Source organism: Tupaia chinensis, unplaced genomic scaffold (assembly GCF_000334495.1).
Source record: "Tupaia chinensis unplaced genomic scaffold, TupChi_1.0 Scaffold139943_1, whole genome shotgun sequence".
NCBI classification, from domain to species: domain Eukaryota; kingdom Metazoa; phylum Chordata; class Mammalia; order Scandentia; family Tupaiidae; genus Tupaia; species Tupaia belangeri.
This window is the reverse complement of record NW_006199822.1, coordinates 2,335,869-2,353,296: the sequence shown is the minus strand read 5'-3', so window position 1 is coordinate 2,353,296 and position 17,428 is coordinate 2,335,869. Positions and strand designations below refer to the sequence as shown.

Below are 17,428 nucleotides of genomic sequence, written 5' to 3'. Positions count from 1 at the left end.
CTGCTGAATCTCACATTTTCTGGGGTTATTAAGAAAACCAAGGCTGAGTCAGAGCTCTTGGTACACAGGAAACCCTTGAGAAGATAGAACAGGCAGAGGGTTAAAGCACAGAACAGGAATGTTCATGACTTACTCCTGACTGTTCCTCATTTACAAAGGCCACACCCGAGACCACAAAGGGAACCAAGAACAAAGTCCTAGGAGAGTTCGGAGCCTGAAAAATTGAAGTGACAGGCAACATTCCATCCCATAAAAAGTATTACACAAGGCTGTGTTCACATCAGCAGCCAACAACGCTGAGAGCCCTAGGCATTGGCACTAGAGAGACTCCAGAAGGGGTGAGGGAGGAAAGGGTACTGAGATAAAAACAGAGGGTCTGGGTTCTAGCATCATTTGAAAGGCACTGGAAAATTCGAATCCTCCAGGCCTTGGTATCCTGGCCTGTGACTGATCCTTGCCTTCCTCCCACACCAAGCCATTCTGGAGACTGAATAAAATTATGTACAAATGTGAAAGCATAAAGCACGCTATAAACCTAATCCTTAATTGTTATAATGAAAATCTGAACAAGACAATGCTTTCTCTGGCTTTGGACTGCATGCCATTTTGTATCGCGTGTTTGGTTCTTTTAGGTGAGAAATAATAGAGGCAAACTTTGAGGCAGCCGAGCTCTCTGACGCAACAATTATAATACTTTAATTGCCCTGGACACTCACCTCGAACACGGCCATACCCACCCAACCGCAGAGCAACATATCAGGGACTTGGGGGAAAGAGAGAGCCGCTGCTTTTCACATCACACACTTTGTTGTCCAGAAAACCCAGTAGAGAAGCCAAGTTGTTTCTTTCCATATCCTTTAGCTGGGAGATATGATTTCCATCAATAGCCTCCTTAGAATAAAATTCGCCCAAAAATATCAATTTGTGGGCCCTTCCCAGTTGATTAGATGAGTCATTCAGGAACTTATACTCATTTTAGAAAGCCCAGATGGGACAGGCTTGTGCTAGCTAATGTGGCCAGCACCAGATGGGGAGGTAGTGGAAATGGCTCTACTTTTAGAGAGGTGGAGGAAAGCAAAGAAACTTCAGAACTCTAAGAGCTCAAGTATTTCACCTCTACATAATGGATGATGGAGTCTCTGTGAAAGTAGATTGTCTTCTGGGCTGGAAGCAGAAAAGAGCAGGTACTAGCATGAAACAGAAAAAATGTTCTCTTTAGGTGGGTTAAATTAGAAGGCGTTCATGTAGGAGTCAGCTGGTCAGCATAAACAAGGTCAGAGAGTAGGGGATGGCCAGAGTGGGCTGAAATGATTTGTTTCCTGCTTGCCAGGAAAAGAATGGTCCTGGGAACCAGCAGTTAGCGTAATGGCTATGTGGCTGGACTCCCGCGTAGTCAACCGTGGTTCACGTCCCGGACCCGGTGGCTTAAAACTCAAGCGTGCGTGCCCAAGATCCCGAGAGGAGAATGGAGGAGAAGGGATTGCGGCGTGACCATCCCCCCTGGGGGGTGATTTCTCACTTTCTGTCTCTATGTCTCTCTCTGTCTGTCTGTCAAGCGCACGCGCCCTATAGCAAAAATCTCTCCAAAAAAAAAAGAATGGTCCTGGCCCCAAACCCTTCCCACTTTTTTTTTTTTTAAAGAGGTTTTTTGCTATAAGATGTGTACACTCACTGGAGAGATAGAGGACAGAGAGACAAAGCAAGAGATCACCCCCCAGTACCACTCTAGGGGAGATGGACTCATTGTATTCCCCTTTCTTCCAGTCTCCTCTTGGGTTTTTTGACATGCGCATACATGCACCTGGTGTGAGTTTCAGGCCTCCGGGTCCAGAATGGGAATCTTGGTGGGCCACATGGGAGTCCAATGACTTAACCAATATGCCACCTGCTGGTTCCATACTACCCACTCCTTTTTTTTTTTTTTTTTTTTGAGTTTTTTTTTTTTTTTTTTTTTTTTTTTTTGAGAGAGAGACTTTGCTATAGGGCATGTGCACTTGCCAGGGAGACAGAGAGCAAGAAATCACCCCTTGGGGGGATGGCCACACCACAATCCCTTTTCCTCCATTCTCCTCTCAGGATATTGGGCACGCACGCACGCATGTACACACACACACCCGACGTGAGTTTTAAGTCGCTGGGTCTGTCCGGGATTCAAATCACAGTCGAATACATGGGAGTCCAGCAATGTAACCATCATGCCATCTACTGGTCTCTACCCTGCCTTAAGGCAGAAGGTAGTGTGGTCCACTGACACATATAGCCTCATTTCCTTATGACGCAGTCATCTATGATCTTCATATGGCTTCTAGATAATCTGCCTGCTGAGCAGCCGTATCTGACCATGCTGGCCAAAGCTTTCTGGTCCCCATAGCAAATGTATTTTTCACAGTAAATGCATATAGTAGTATTCTAGTTTATACATCAGACTTCAATAGGTCTAGCTAGCATGAATATATATATATCCCTAAGAGATTTATCCATTATTAACTCAATCAATCTGAGGCCAACAGGCTAAGCTCCAGGCAGACGAAGCAGCTTCATTATGATCAAGACTGGCAGTATTGCCATGGTGAAGCCAGCTGTGAGGACTCCTGGCTGCTTGTTGGCTGGCTTCGTATCAGGGCTCACTAGTGACATCACACCTCTTTGAGCTGCTTGCACTAGTGGAGTAGACATATCATACCTTATTTTCAACATAGTAAAGGCATATGTTAGAGTGAATGTACGCCTTTCTAGTTTGATTTGATCAAGCCATTTTTAAAGCTCATCTCTGCCTTTCCAACACTAGTGTTTTAGTTTGAACATTCTAGATTAAAAGGCATTTTAAACATTTCCTCTAAAAATAAGAGTAGTAGCCATTTCCTGAACATTTGCATCAATGTATTATATCGTTTAAGCCTTCCTATCACTTGTGAGCCAAGCATCACCATTTCTGTCTTATAGACTTAAAAACAAAACAAACAAACAAAATAGACCTAAGGCTCGGAAAGTTTAAGGAGCTTATACAGGCCACACACAGAGTAGACGGTGAGGGTAGGATTTAAAGCAGGAGGTGTACAGATCCTACACCCAGCACATCCTATGCTACACGGAATAGTCAGATCCCTTTCTTGCTTATTTCCTTGGGATCCACTTCCGGAACTGAAGACAAAGTTATATAATGTTCTTTCTGTCCCTGTGCACACATGCCCAGGACCTCTGGTTTCTCTCCTTGTGCCACCTTAGAGAATACACAAGCAGCAAATGAGTTTTGCCCTGCCCCATCCGGGCTCAGAGGACTGAAGCTTAGCTTTACACAAGCTCATGTTACTACTCCTTTCTTACAGCTATTCATCCTGTCCCAATTGTCTGCTGTAGTTTGGGGCTATTTTGGGGCTTTATTTATTTTTTTTTTTCACAAGAGTACATATAATTCCATGGTAACCAAATTATATTTTCATTTATTCTCATCCCATTTTAGATTTAGTTTTAAATAACTCAGTTGAATTTGAATCAGACAGATTCAAATTGTTATCCTTTTTTAACTACTGACTTAACACCCCCCCCCCATATCAGTGTTTAATTCCTCATTTTAGCTTCTAACTGGCAGGCTACATGCATTGGGATAATTGTATATTCATTCCCCTGTGAGTTCCAGAGAACACCGCTTGCCATTTACAATTTAGACAAGCCCCATTTTCACATCATCCTTCACCTTCCTATCTCCACAGGGACAATCTGTTGATAAAAAAGGGCAGCTAGATAACAGAAAGGAAAAGAAAAATTTAGTGATCCACTCCCCTTGTGTCTCAGTTTTTTAGAACTGGAAAGGGAGAAATATCGAAGCAATGGTGTTTATTGTCCCTTGGCTGATAGAGATGACAGAGGGCTAATGTGCTCAATTGCTGTCTTGCACGAAGGGAGAAGGTTCTTTTTTTTATTTTCAGTATGCAGCCACTCTGTGTTAGTGGAACAATTTCTTACTGGCAGATATTTCGGATGTTCCCAACATTCTGTTACTGCGAACCACGCTGTCATGCATCAGTCGCGACAGCAACCCCCCTCCAGCGTTTACATTTCATGTATCAGACACTGTTCTGAGTGCTTTGCAGACAGCATCTAATTTAATCATCACAAAGCTATTTGAGCTGAGCACCATTCTCATCATCTTTACTTTGCAGCGAAATCTAAAGCAGAGAGAAGTGAAGTAACTTGCCCCAGGTTACAAAGCTAGGAAGCGGTAGGGTTGAACCAAGACTGACTGACTCCTGAATACTACTCTATGCCAGTTCTCAAATGGGCAGAGTCTAATGGAACCTCTGGCTGCCCAGGTATAAGGTACATCCGTCCACCCATCCGTTAGAGGAGCCAGGCATCCCTGTCTGATTCCCGAACCCCCTACCCCATTGTGGTATCGTTGCCCCTGGAACAGTGCCAAGCTGATGGCACAAATTCAATAAATAATTTCTTGACTTGAATGAATAAATACCTGAGTGGATGATTCCTACTAAATCCTAATCAAAAAAATGTGCTGGGAACCAGCAGTTAGCGTAATGGCTATGTTGCTGGATTCCCACGTAGTCGACCGCTGTTCGCATCCCGGACCCGGTGGCTTAAAACTCACGCCGGGTGCGTGTGCGTGTGTGCCCAAGATCCCGAGAGGAGAATGGAGGAGAAGGGATTGTGGTGTGGTCATCCTCCTGGGGGAGGTGATTTCTCGCTTTCTGTTTCTCTGTCTCTCTCTGTCTGGCTGGCGAGCACACGCACCCTATAGTGAAAAACCTCTCAAAAAAAAAAAAAAAGAAAAATGTGCTTATTTGTTGCTATCTAGTCTGATGGGGGCATCCAGGTTCTTGAACGGCAATGTCAGCGAGTTAGAGAGCACGCTTTAACCTCTAAATTGCAGTCTGGGCAAATGTTTCATGTTTTAAAAATTCCTTTCACTAAATGGTTTTAAAGAAAAAAACCACGTCAGTGCACACAGCCAAGCAAAGGCTCAGAATGACTAGAGCCTTTATGACCACGGGTGGTGGTGAGGTTTCGATGAAGAGAAATCCATCGCCCTCTTTGTGTTTCAAAGCACTGTAATTATCTCAGTTGCTTTGAAGCCAATGAAAGGTGGAAAATAAATATTTCAGAAGGACATATAAAAGGGGACATAAGCAACCCCTCCCAACAAACAAAGAGTGTATATCCACCTGCTCTGAGAAAAAACGGAAGCCCTTGTCCTCACGAATACATTCATACGTTTCTCCAAGAACTGGATTAAATGGCTTGCTCCCAGCTCGGAAGTAGCTAGATGCATACGCTGATATTGCAAAGGCTGCCACATACACCTAAGGAAAGGAGGGAAAACACATTGTTATTTCTGCATAGCCAAGAAATTAATTTTGCACAAAGAGATTAAAACACACACACATACACAGACACACACATATAACCTTGATTTATCTCTCTTCGGTTTTATTTCATAAAGCCAAAAAGTTGTCTTTGTTCTAAAGACAATCGAACCAACATAGGCTTAAAGCTACAAGTTTAAATGATGTCCATTTTGGCTCAGATACAAATTAACCAGACATGTTTAAATTGCCCTTTTATTTTGATACTGAAAAGCTAGGAGACGCTATTGAGATAAAGACATTTGTAAAATGAACTACACTGTTTTTTGAACTGTTAAGCTGAGTCTTGAAGCCTGACATTTTCTGAGAATTCTGATATTGTGCTTTTGGGATGGAGAACAGAAATAGTATTTTATAATGTAGAAACCCAAACATTGATTTCAATCAAAGAATCTCTGAGAGTCATTTCTTGAGCCTGGGAAACAAGCCACAGGACACAATAGCTTTAAAGTTCTTCATGAAACATCGCCCCCTTCCCGCCAAAATATATGTATATACATGCATAAATAAAAGGAACATGGAATGAGCAACATCCTTTAGCAGACCTCACACTGTGAGGGTCTCAGCATTTTTATCAGCAATTTTTGGGCATCAAAGAAATATATAACCATTTTTGTCCTTTTTTTTTTTTTTTTGGCCAAAAATGTTCAACTTAGTGATAGTAAACTTGCTTTTAAAATAGTGAGTAGTAATCATCTCAATATTTTTTTTTCTTCTCTGCACATTTTATTACATTTTTTATATTGAAGAAAAGCTGAATAATTTTCATAAATGTCCCCTAATTGGTAACCTTTGAAAAACTTCTGGTGTTGCCTATATTAGGACCCACTTTACTATCTTACGCTATAGAATGCTTGGAGCAGCTGAACAGCTTAGAAACATTCATTCTTAGCAGTTCTGCTTGTTTTGTTTGTCTAACTTGTGAATAATGCCTTATACATGGTTGCAAAAAATAAATCCTCTTTTGCAACCTAGAACTCATTGCTCAGTATGAGTTTTGACATATAAGAGCAAGTATCCTGGGGAAAAAAAAATTCACTAAGGTCACCCCATAGCCTGGCGGTGAAGGGAGTCAGAGCTCACGTGGCTGACTGTGGTTCGAATCCCGGCCCCAGTGGCTTGGAAAACACGTCAGGCTCATGTGTGTTCATGCCCCAAATCTCAACAGGATGGAGAAATGATTGTGGTGTGACCACACCCCAGCAGACAGTACTTTATTCCTCTCCTCCTTTCTCTCATCTCTCTGATGAACATATGCATCTTTGGCAATTAAAAACAATTTACTAAACTTAAGTCAGTTCCTTCTGTGACAGCCTGCTCCTTCCTGGGCTTACTCATATGTTTGTCCCTGTGACACAGAACGGTCACACTGGATGTAAGGAATGCTGAGCCAACCTGAAGCAACTTCATAATTCTAAATACAATGAAATCTATAAAAGTAGTAATCATAATGACAGACAGAGGAGAAAGTAAGGGGGGGGTAGGCAAAATATAGCACCCTTCATTCGGGTGGATGACATGAGAAAGAACCTAAGTGGGAGCATAAGCTGACCCATGAGACAGAAATAAAACCCATGGGACATAGTTCCCGCTCAGTGGTTGTGCTGGGGATGGGAAGCCTTTCCTCAAACTTCTGCTCAAGGTCAGTGATTTGGATCAATCAGGTGAACATCCTAAGGGTCTGTAAACTGTCATGAGAATGAAAATCTCTTAAGATACTTTCATCTTCAAAGTCAATCATTTTCTTTAAAGAAAAGAACTGCTGAGGAATGTTGACTTCTAACACTTGCCTTAAAAGCTATGTGCCTCCATTTTTTTTCAACAGAATTCTCTGAGGGAAATAATAAAGATTAAACACACACACACACACACACACACACACACACACACACACAGAGCTCGTTTTTCTTTCCTACCCTTATTATCATTAGTATCAAGAAAGTAAGTCTCTTTGACTAGGGGAGCCCTGGAGACTGAGTGGAATGACTACAGATGTCTCCTTTGGCAATAGTTAAGATTACCCCTTAGTCTTCAAATCACTGAAGTTTAACCCTCATAAAGTTTTCATGAGGGTGAAAATGCAGAATTCTTAGAACTAAGAAAAGGAACAGCATCCCCCAGCAATGGTAAGGCTCTGGCATGGCTAAGCTGGTGAAGTTGGGGGGCCAAGAGGGTGTGCCCTGATTCCAGTTCAGCCAATCAGCTCATGCCCAGGGGAGAGGCACCCCCGAGGGATTTAGCATCTCCTACAGATGAACTTCCTGTTTGCTGGGCAACATATAAGGAATAAAGAGAGGCCAAAACACCCAGTTTCCAAGAACAAAGTCAGTCCCAGTGATAGAAAGGGCCAATTTGACCACAGTCTCCCCCCTCGTATCTCCCCAGTCCACTCCCCCATGAGGCTGGACACATGAGAAATACTTGGAAGCCCCTTCGAAGGTCAATAGCCCAGGACTGAGTTAACACTGAGCGCAGAACAGAATGAGGATTTTTCTAGGATGCTTTTTTAAAAAACTTATTCTATAAAATAAGAGAGAGAGGGAAAAAAGGAATCATTCTGATGTGAAAACAACTTCTGTGAACAATAGTTTCCAAAAACCTAGGAGATGGGACAATTCCAGAAATAAACACAAACATTCTCCAGGGAAATTTACCCTGGATGAGAAAAACAGCTCAAGAAATTAAATTCTGTCCACCCGGGGTAGTAAAAATAAACACGTAGACAGCCCTAAAGACATGTTTTCCAGTCAGGCATATCAGATGATCAGATGGAAGGCTTCTGGAGAAAGCAGAAACCACAGGGCAGAAGTCCCCCAGGCACCAGCTGCCAAAGACAAGCACCTCCTTCCCGATGTCAAATCCTGACAGGGTGACTGGAAACAGCCAGGCAGGAGAGCAGACCTCTGAGAAATGCACCTATCTGAGGAGCAATCAAAATGAAACCGGGGTGTGGAGGAGAGCTCCACTCCAGGCTCTGATCGATCATGTGAATGACCTCAGGGCTCAGGCACAGAAGGAGGATGGTGCCCTTGGGAGCTGCATCCTCACCATCCTTTCCAGAGAATTGGGAATTTGCGCGGCCTTGTCCAGAAGCTCGCTGTACTCCAGCTCCTCACAGAGCCTCTGCAGCGTGTTCAAGGGCTCGTTTAACTCCACCGGCATGGCCACCTTCGACAGGTCCTTCCCTATGTTATTTCTCAGGATGTTCCACAAGCTGATGTTACTGGTGTTGGGGCCAGGCGCCGGCAAGCAAGTTCTCCTTTTGGACTTGGCCTCCTCGCCCCTTTCAAGAACAGGCCCTGAAAGAGAAAGAGGCCAGGATATCTCTATAAAGCTTTTTATTATATTGTATTACCTTCTAAAAATCCATAAATCGGACTGGCAAGTGGCCTGGTGGTTAAGGGTATTGGACTCCTACGTGGCTGAGCACAGTTTGAGTCCTGAACCTGGAGACTTGCTTTCTCATTTCTCTCTCTTTCTCTCTCACTCTGTCCCTTTCTGATCAAATAAAATAAAATGAATAAATGAATAAAGTTAAATAAAAATAATTCTTAAAAAGATCCATAAATAAAGCCTCACTTAGCAAGTATTCTACTATTAAACTGAGTTATCCAAAGAATGACTAGATGCCAGAAAATAAGCAAAAGAATTCTGAGCGATTCAATACCAAAAATCCATGCACCAAAACTCAGGGATTTTATTCATAGGGAGGCCCCTGGGACCAGCAGATGGTGTTATGGTTATGTTGCTGGACTCCCACATGGTTGACCATGGTTCGAGTCCTAGAACCTGAGGCCTGAAACTCACACCAAGAGCATGTGCATGTATGCCCAAAATCCCGGGAGAAGAATGGAGAACAGACTGCAGTGTGGTAATCCCTGCTGGGGGGTGATTTCTCACTGTCTCTCTCTCTCTGGAGAGTTCACACATTTTTGTCCTATAACAAAAATCTCTCTCTTGAAAAGGGGGGAGAGTAGCCCTTAATTTCCTATTCAAAAGCTAGTTTTTGGAGTTTATATATACTTAAAATAAAATCAGAAATCAGATTTTAAGCCTATAGCAGATTACTGGTTATAAAAACTTATATGGCCTGCCTTTGGTTTGGTAGTTAAGGGACCTGGACTACATGGCCGATCATGAGGTTGAAGCCCAGATCAGGTGATTTGAAAAACACAATGGCCACGTGAGTGTGCCCAGAATCCCAGCGGGAGGGAGAGATGGAGGAGACAGGATTGTGGTGTGACCATGTCCCATAGGGGGATGTTTTTTTCCCATTTTCCTTCTGTTTCTTTCTCCAGAGAGTGCATGTACCCTCTGTCAAAAAAATTAAGAAAAAAAAAGAAACAAAGTTTTAAACAAACAAACAAAAAATCACTTAAATTCTCATTAAAAACAATTGTGCTTATTACAGGAAAATTATAAATTAAAAAAAGGTCATCCCTAATTCTACCACCCAAAAGTAGCACCCATTTAAATTTTGGAGTATCTTCCATTTAGTGTTTTCTCCATCTGTATACAAGTTGAACATCCATTATCCAAAAATCCAAAGTGCTCCAAAATCCAAAACTTTTTGATCTCTGACGTGACACCAAAAATGCAATGTATATGCAGATATTCCAAAATCCAAAAAGAATCTGCAACATTTTTAATCTCAGGCTTTTGTGGTAAGGGATATTCAATTTGTAGTTCATACACTGTATCAATTTTAGGTTCGGCTTACTTAGCTAAGAGAAAGATTTTTTCCATGTTATTTAAAATTCTCCTAACACATCATTTTTAGTGACACTAAAAATACTTCATGGCACAGATATGCCATCATTTACTGAATCATTCATCTACTGTTGGACTTTTTGATTTGTCTCAGTGTGTTGTGATGTAAATAACAAAACAAAACCAACACATATTTAGATAGTGCCTTTATTTTTGATGATTTCCTTAGAATATATAGAAGTGGGATTACTATGCCAGAGAACATGAATATTTTTTCAACTTTCAATTCAAAGGATTAGACTACTCGTCAAAAAGGTTGAACCAATTTCCCCATTTATTGGCAGCATGTGAGTATCCATCTCCTGAGGCTTTTCCACGCTTACCATTTTTCATTTTTCTAAAAAAAAAAAATTTATTTATTGATTTACTTGGAGAGGTTTTTGCTCTAGGTTGCGTGCACTCGCCAGACAGACAGAGAGAGACAGAGAAACAGAAAGTGAGAAATCACCCCCCGGGGGGATGGCCATGCCACAATCCCTTCTCCTCCATTCTCCTCTTGGGATCTTGGGCACGCACGCACACACGCCCGGCATGAGTTTTAAGCCACCGGGTCTGGGACATGAACCGCAGTCAACTACATGGGAGTCCAGCGACATAGCCATTATGCTAACTACTGGTCTCCATTTTTCATTTTTGTCAAATTGGAAGGTAGACAGTATGATCTTCATGCACTCACTTACATTCTAAAAATTTCTACTGTAGTTGAGACGCTTTCATGAGCATTTCGACTTTTTTGAATTGTCAACTACCTGTGTAAGTAGTCACACCATAATCTTTGTTTTTTATATGTTTTACAATTTAATAATCTCCATTTGGCATTTAAATTTGTTTCATGGAGTTTTTTGGATAAATAGAATATTTGCAATTTAGGTATATCAATATATCAATCTTTCCCTTTATTTAATGCTCTCAAATCCTTTCCTATCCCAACTGTGCCTATTTGCAAATGAATTCTTCCACATTACACCAACGTATTTTATTGGTATATACTGGGTCATCAGAAAAGTCATGATGCATTTTTCTGGTTTTTTTTCTATGCAAAAAATTATTTTGCAGCGCACAGTATTATTATCCCCATTTTACAAATGAAGAAAATAAGGCACAGAGAAGTTAAGTCGCATGCCCTAGAACACACAACCAGAGAGTGCTGGAGCTGGAGTCTAAGTAAATTAACTGAAGTCTCATTCCTGAATTCATATCCTTAGCCATGTAGCCTCCCCACAGTGCACTCAGCGCAGTAACAGATTCTAATATGTGCCCAGTGATTTGGTGGGGATTAATGAACAAGAAACACTCTAATTACCTAAGGTTTACTACACATTCAGAGAAATTCTAGTATAATAGTATATCAAGACCTTGATTTCAAAACCTACTTCCTTTTGCAGGCAAAACTGTTACAGGATGTAAAGGTTTTTTCTGTATCCAATATTTTCATTAGAGTACTGATGTTTAGAAATTGAACCCTCCTAAGAAAATGTCTGTCAAGAACTAGAGGACACTCATTTTTAATATACAAATACAGATGAGAAAAAAACCTAGGTTCTGCTGTTTGTTCAAGCGAAAGCAACATTAGTTAGCATTCCAGCAAAATAGTTGTAGAATAAGATACAGAAAACCAGCCCTAACGGCTTATCTGCTTTTCTTGGCTGGCGCCAACCCAGCACAGTCCCAGTCATAGGACCTAGATAATGCCCCCGGGGGGATGGCCATGCCACAATCCCTTCTCCTCCATTCTCCTCTTGGGATCTTGGGCACGCACGCACACACGCCCGGCATGAGTTTTAAGCCACCGGGTCTGGGACATGAACCGCAGTCAACTACATGGGAGTCCAGCGACATAGCCATTATGCTAACTACTGGTCTCCATTTTTCATTTTTGTCAAATTGGAAGGTAGACAGTATGATCTTCATGCACTCACTTACATTCTAAAAATTTCTACTGTAGTTGAGACGCTTTCATGAGCATTTCGACTTTTTTGAATTGTCAACTACCTGTGTAAGTAGTCACACCATAATCTTTGTTTTTTATATGTTTTACAATTTAATAATCTCCATTTGGCATTTAAATTTGTTTCATGGAGTTTTTTGGATAAATAGAATATTTGCAATTTAGGTATATCAATATATCAATCTTTCCCTTTATTTAATGCTCTCAAATCCTTTCCTATCCCAACTGTGCCTATTTGCAAATGAATTCTTCCACATTACACCAACGTATTTTATTGGTATATACTGGGTCATCAGAAAAGTCATGATGCATTTTTCTGGTTTTTTTTCTATGCAAAAAATTATTTTGCAGCGCACAGTATTATTATCCCCATTTTACAAATGAAGAAAATAAGGCACAGAGAAGTTAAGTCGCATGCCCTAGAACACACAACCAGAGAGTGCTGGAGCTGGAGTCTAAGTAAATTAACTGAAGTCTCATTCCTGAATTCATATCCTTAGCCATGTAGCCTCCCCACAGTGCACTCAGCGCAGTAACAGATTCTAATATGTGCCCAGTGATTTGGTGGGGATTAATGAACAAGAAACACTCTAATTACCTAAGGTTTACTACACATTCAGAGAAATTCTAGTATAATAGTATATCAAGACCTTGATTTCAAAACCTACTTCCTTTTGCAGGCAAAACTGTTACAGGATGTAAAGGTTTTTTCTGTATCCAATATTTTCATTAGAGTACTGATGTTTAGAAATTGAACCCTCCTAAGAAAATGTCTGTCAAGAACTAGAGGACACTCATTTTTAATATACAAATACAGATGAGAAAAAAACCTAGGTTCTGCTGTTTGTTCAAGCGAAAGCAACATTAGTTAGCATTCCAGCAAAATAGTTGTAGAATAAGATACAGAAAACCAGCCCTAACGGCTTATCTGCTTTTCTTGGCTGGCGCCAACCCAGCACAGTCCCAGTCATAGGACCTAGATAATGACCTTGGAACCTCCATTCGCTCTGCTACCTGTGGCTCCCTCACTAAAGCCTCAGAGAGACGGAGGACCTCTGTAGGTGTCTTCCTCGTTGAAAGAGGGAGTGCCATCTTGGCATATGCTGTTTGCTGAGGTAAGATGATTCTTCATCTTTTAATTTACTTCCTTGTTTTTAGATAATTAACATCTGATCTCGAGTCTGTATTATTGGACTTCTCCTTAGAACCAACTGGCTCTTTTTTTTTTTTTTAAGAATTATTTATTTAATTTTATTTATTCATTCATTTTTTCATTTGACCAGAGAGAGACAGAGAGAGAGAGAGAAAGTGAGAAGGCAAGTCACCAGGTTTGGTACTTGAACTGTGGTCAGCCGTGTGGGAGTGCAGCACCTTAACCACCATGCCTCCTGCTGGTCCCCCAACTGTCTTTTAGACTGTTCCACCAAGGAGTTCATCTCTCCAAAAACATTTCAAGCAAAATACAGAGCATGATGAATGTGTCACTTCCAGCAGGTGTGGTGCTGAAATGATGCTCTTCTCTATTCTGCCGTCCTAAAGGAGTGCCTCTTCAGCATTTGAATAACAATTCATCATCATAGTTCACACACACTCATTGAGAAGAGAAACACTAAAACATCAGAAAGATGCCTGACACGGTCTCTATCCTCTCTCCGTGCATATGTGAACACAGGTGGTGCTTCGAGTAGCCAATGCGTGGTTCAGATAAACCTAGAGACCTCAAGGCCTAATCACGAAATGCTAAACCTGGAGGTATCTGATGCTACCAGCACCAATGCAGACAACTGCCCATTGGGTAGATTCCTCTTAAAAGCATCTTCCTAAACAGGCTTCAGCCCGCTCTCTAAAGTCCTAAATCAGAACAATTTGGGTGATAGCCAGATGCTTCAGGTATGCCACAGGGTTTAGTGTTATAAAAGATCCTTTTGGCCATAATTTTTCCCTCTTAGGATCAGCTACTAATAAAGGAATATTTTAGGATAGTGTGAAGGTCCCTGCTTCTAGAAGGAAGCATTGTTATTTTCAAATGTGTTATCTTGAAGAATATGAAGTAAACTATCACTTACACCAGAAATTTTATTATATAAGCCCTACCAAATTCCCAAATTATGGAGACTTCAAGATCCCTAATAGCAAATGCTATGCTCTTTTTTTTTTTTTTCTTCCCTTTAATTTTGCCAGAAGTTATGCTGTATACTTACCAAAGAGACAAAGAGGAGGAAGAAGGAAAAAGCATCCCCCTAACGGAACATGGTCATGCCACATTACTTTCTCCTTTATTTCTGTGTCTCATTGGGATTTTGGGTGCATGTACACACATGTGTTCAGTGTTTTTAAGCCTCTAGATCAGGGATTCAAACTGTATGGTTGGCCAAGTGGGATCCAGCTCCCTTAATCACTAGACCACAGGGCTGGCCTGACAAAAATGCAACATGCTAATAGAGTCACAGAGGGACTATTCAACCATATACAAGACGTAAATCTTACCCAAAGTCTGTCTTTCATTATCTAAATCATTACTGAGATTGTCTAAGGAAAGATTATCACTTATGTCACTGACGTATGAATCATCATCAGAAATCTATGGGAAAGAAGAAATAATTAACATACGTTAGAGTAAGAGTAAACAGAGCCAGATTTTTATAAAATCCTTATGACAAGTAATCAAACATTTTGGGTCCCACATGCAACTTAACGACATAATTTTAAGATACTATTTTCATAGCGGCCTATACACCAACCTGCCTAGGAGGTGTTAATAGCAAACACCTGTTATTAAACTTCTTGTACCTTCTTATTTTCATAATAAAATAGGCAAGTAAACTCAAGATTTTAGTTATTACAAACATTCATGTTAATTCAGACTGTAGTTTCAGAATTTCTTAGTATTTAGGTAGAAGAAGTTAAAATTTGTGAACTATTTGTGATAAGAATCTTCTACGTGAGTTAACATAGAAACAAGATTACTATTTCTATACTTAGAGGTAGAATTATCAGTACACATTTATACTTGGTAATGTTAACTAATCAGGAAAGTGTGCCTTTTTTTAACAATAATTTTAAGTGATATAAAGTGTGCCTTTTTTTAACAATAATTTTAAGGGCTATTATAGACTATAAGTTAATTATAATAATATGATCATTATATGATCATTATACGTTATAAGTTAACATGGGTCAAACTCCATGATTAAAAAATTTAGGATGTCAATTTTTTCCTTACAGTGGAAATACTACAGTATTGATTAGATAGAAGTCAAAATTAGTAATCTGTACTTGAAAAAACGTATAACAAATAAATAATAAAAGCGGAAGAAGTGTCCACCGCTCTCTATTTTTACAACTTTTTTCCTCTAACATCTTGTATCATTTTATGCCTTTTGGGTATGAGCTATGGGAGATGGGAGGAGCTTCAGAATGGAATGGTATAAGGGGTCATTAAATTTTGAGTATATATGCATATATATATATATATAATGTGGAATTTTACTGAACAGGTTAATCAACGGAGCAACAAAAGAGATTCAAGGCACCTAACTGAAAACAGTGCTCAAACCTCATTTTCTGAAGAACTTGGAGATAGGAGAACTTCTTGTGCATCAAAAAACTCTGACAGGGAGTCCGTGATGGAGAGCCGACTTTCATTGGAAAGCTGGTGCACTAGAGCTCGGTTTTCATCTCTGGAGTTTTCCTATTTAAAGAACAAAACCAAAAACGTATATATTTAGAAACAGTCTCAAGAGAAGCAAAATAACCAAATGATGCAGTTGCATAATGCACAAGATCACAGGGCCATGCAAACAAGAAACTCACAGCAGAGGTCGGCTCCGAAGCTGAGGACAAAACGCCTCATGCAAAGCCGAATGAAGAGTGAGGCTCTCCTTCAGACAGACACCTCCTTCATAGGCATCGTCGCTGCTCATACACATACATGCACACATTTCAAGGCAAACAACGGCAGTCCAGGTCAACCTTTGTTCCATTGAAGGGAAGAAAAATCCCAGCACTCTCTGAATCGTAGCTTCTTATTCTCTACCACTGCTGGGTATTTCTTTTCATCCTAAAATTGCCTCTCAACTGCCCTCAGTGTATATCTTTGCAACATAGTCTTCTCCTGCCCCTGCGTTTTCTCAGCAGCCAACATGCTGCTTTGAGGTGTCCCTTGACAAATGAATAGTGTGTTCTGATGCAGAAGTCCCCCAGTGGCAGGTCATTCATTATTCATGGATAAATGAGACACATTCCCTTTGTCTTCCTCTGCTCACCATGACTCTTCAAGGGAAAAAAAAAATCCCCAATCCTCTTTATAAACCTCTGTACAAACAACACAATAGAGTATCACTAATATTCCATCTTGTGTGGTCCTCCATTCTCCACTGTGCTATGTCTAGACTTTCCTCTGGGAAGGATCTAAATATTTGGGGAGTGTGCTTTCTATTTTGTTTGCAAGTGAAAATCCAATTCAACTGAACAGACTGAGCAGACGACTTGTATATAGCCCTGAGCTGGCTGGGAGGGAAATATTTTCATGGACAGGCTAAGGTGCTGGCCTGAGTGAATGGTGCAGACAACACACCCCAACACACATCGGACCAAGACTGTGGAACAAAGTGCTACCAAAGCCGAGGAAGGGGAGATTGATTCTGATTAGGGAGCTTTGGCTTGGGAAGAGCTTTATAGCAGCTCCACCCAAGGAAAAAGAATAGATTCAAAACAGTTTACTCCTTGGAAACAGAGCAGATGGTTCCCTGGAGCTTCCCAAACAGTTCCCATTTTTCACTGGGCTGATATAGGAGCTATTTCTATGTCATTATGTACCAGATATGTGAGTTTCAGAACAATTTGGGGAACAAAAGTTCAGGCAGACTGTGTCTCACCCTGAAGTTTTATGAGTACAGGTATACTCTGCAGAGCCATAAATATAAGTTATACCCAAAGAGGAGATGTTATGACAGAAGGACCTCACAGATGTTCATAATTAATAAAGGGCAGGCAGCTACCTCATGCAGTGTTCACTTCGGGAACACCTTGAAGTATATAACTCTTTCTCTTGGATTCTTCCTAAGACATCTGCCCAAAGTATTAAAGATCCTGCCTATTTTAATATCCATTGTAGCCCTTCCTTCTCCATCCTAACAAAAAGATCACTTTAGAGCCTACGGGGTCATCGGAAAAGTCATGACATATTTTTGCATAGAAAAACATAAAAAAAATACATTATGACTTTCCCAACAACCTAATATAAGTATCACATCTGTCATCTTCAAGGTAGCGCTGTCTCTTTTTGAAAAAAAGAGCCAGCCGTAGGGACCAGCAGATGACGTAGTGGCTA

General features: G+C 40.7%; 1 protein-coding gene and 1 non-coding gene across 6 annotated transcripts in view; one reads left to right on the top strand and one right to left on the bottom strand.

The window, feature by feature from the left end:
* Positions 1–17,428, bottom strand: part of OSBPL3 (oxysterol binding protein like 3) — a 226,841-nt gene that overhangs the window by 36,475 nt on the left and 172,938 nt on the right. For all 5 annotated transcript variants that reach the window (XM_027765935.1, XM_027765934.1, XM_027765936.1 and 2 more), the window contains 4 exons: positions 15,653–15,787; positions 14,584–14,677; positions 8,427–8,677; positions 5,178–5,315 (listed from right to left, as the gene is read on the bottom strand). In XM_027765935.1, coding sequence (XP_027621736.1) covers positions 5,178–5,315; positions 8,427–8,677; positions 14,584–14,677; positions 15,653–15,787 — 618 coding nt within the window. The remainder of the gene's footprint in view (positions 1–5,177; positions 5,316–8,426; positions 8,678–14,583; positions 14,678–15,652; positions 15,788–17,428) is intronic.
* Positions 6,269–6,399, top strand: LOC114004758 (small nucleolar RNA SNORA40). The gene has a single exon (XR_003546829.1). It is a non-coding gene; the product is annotated as a small nucleolar RNA SNORA40 (small nucleolar RNA).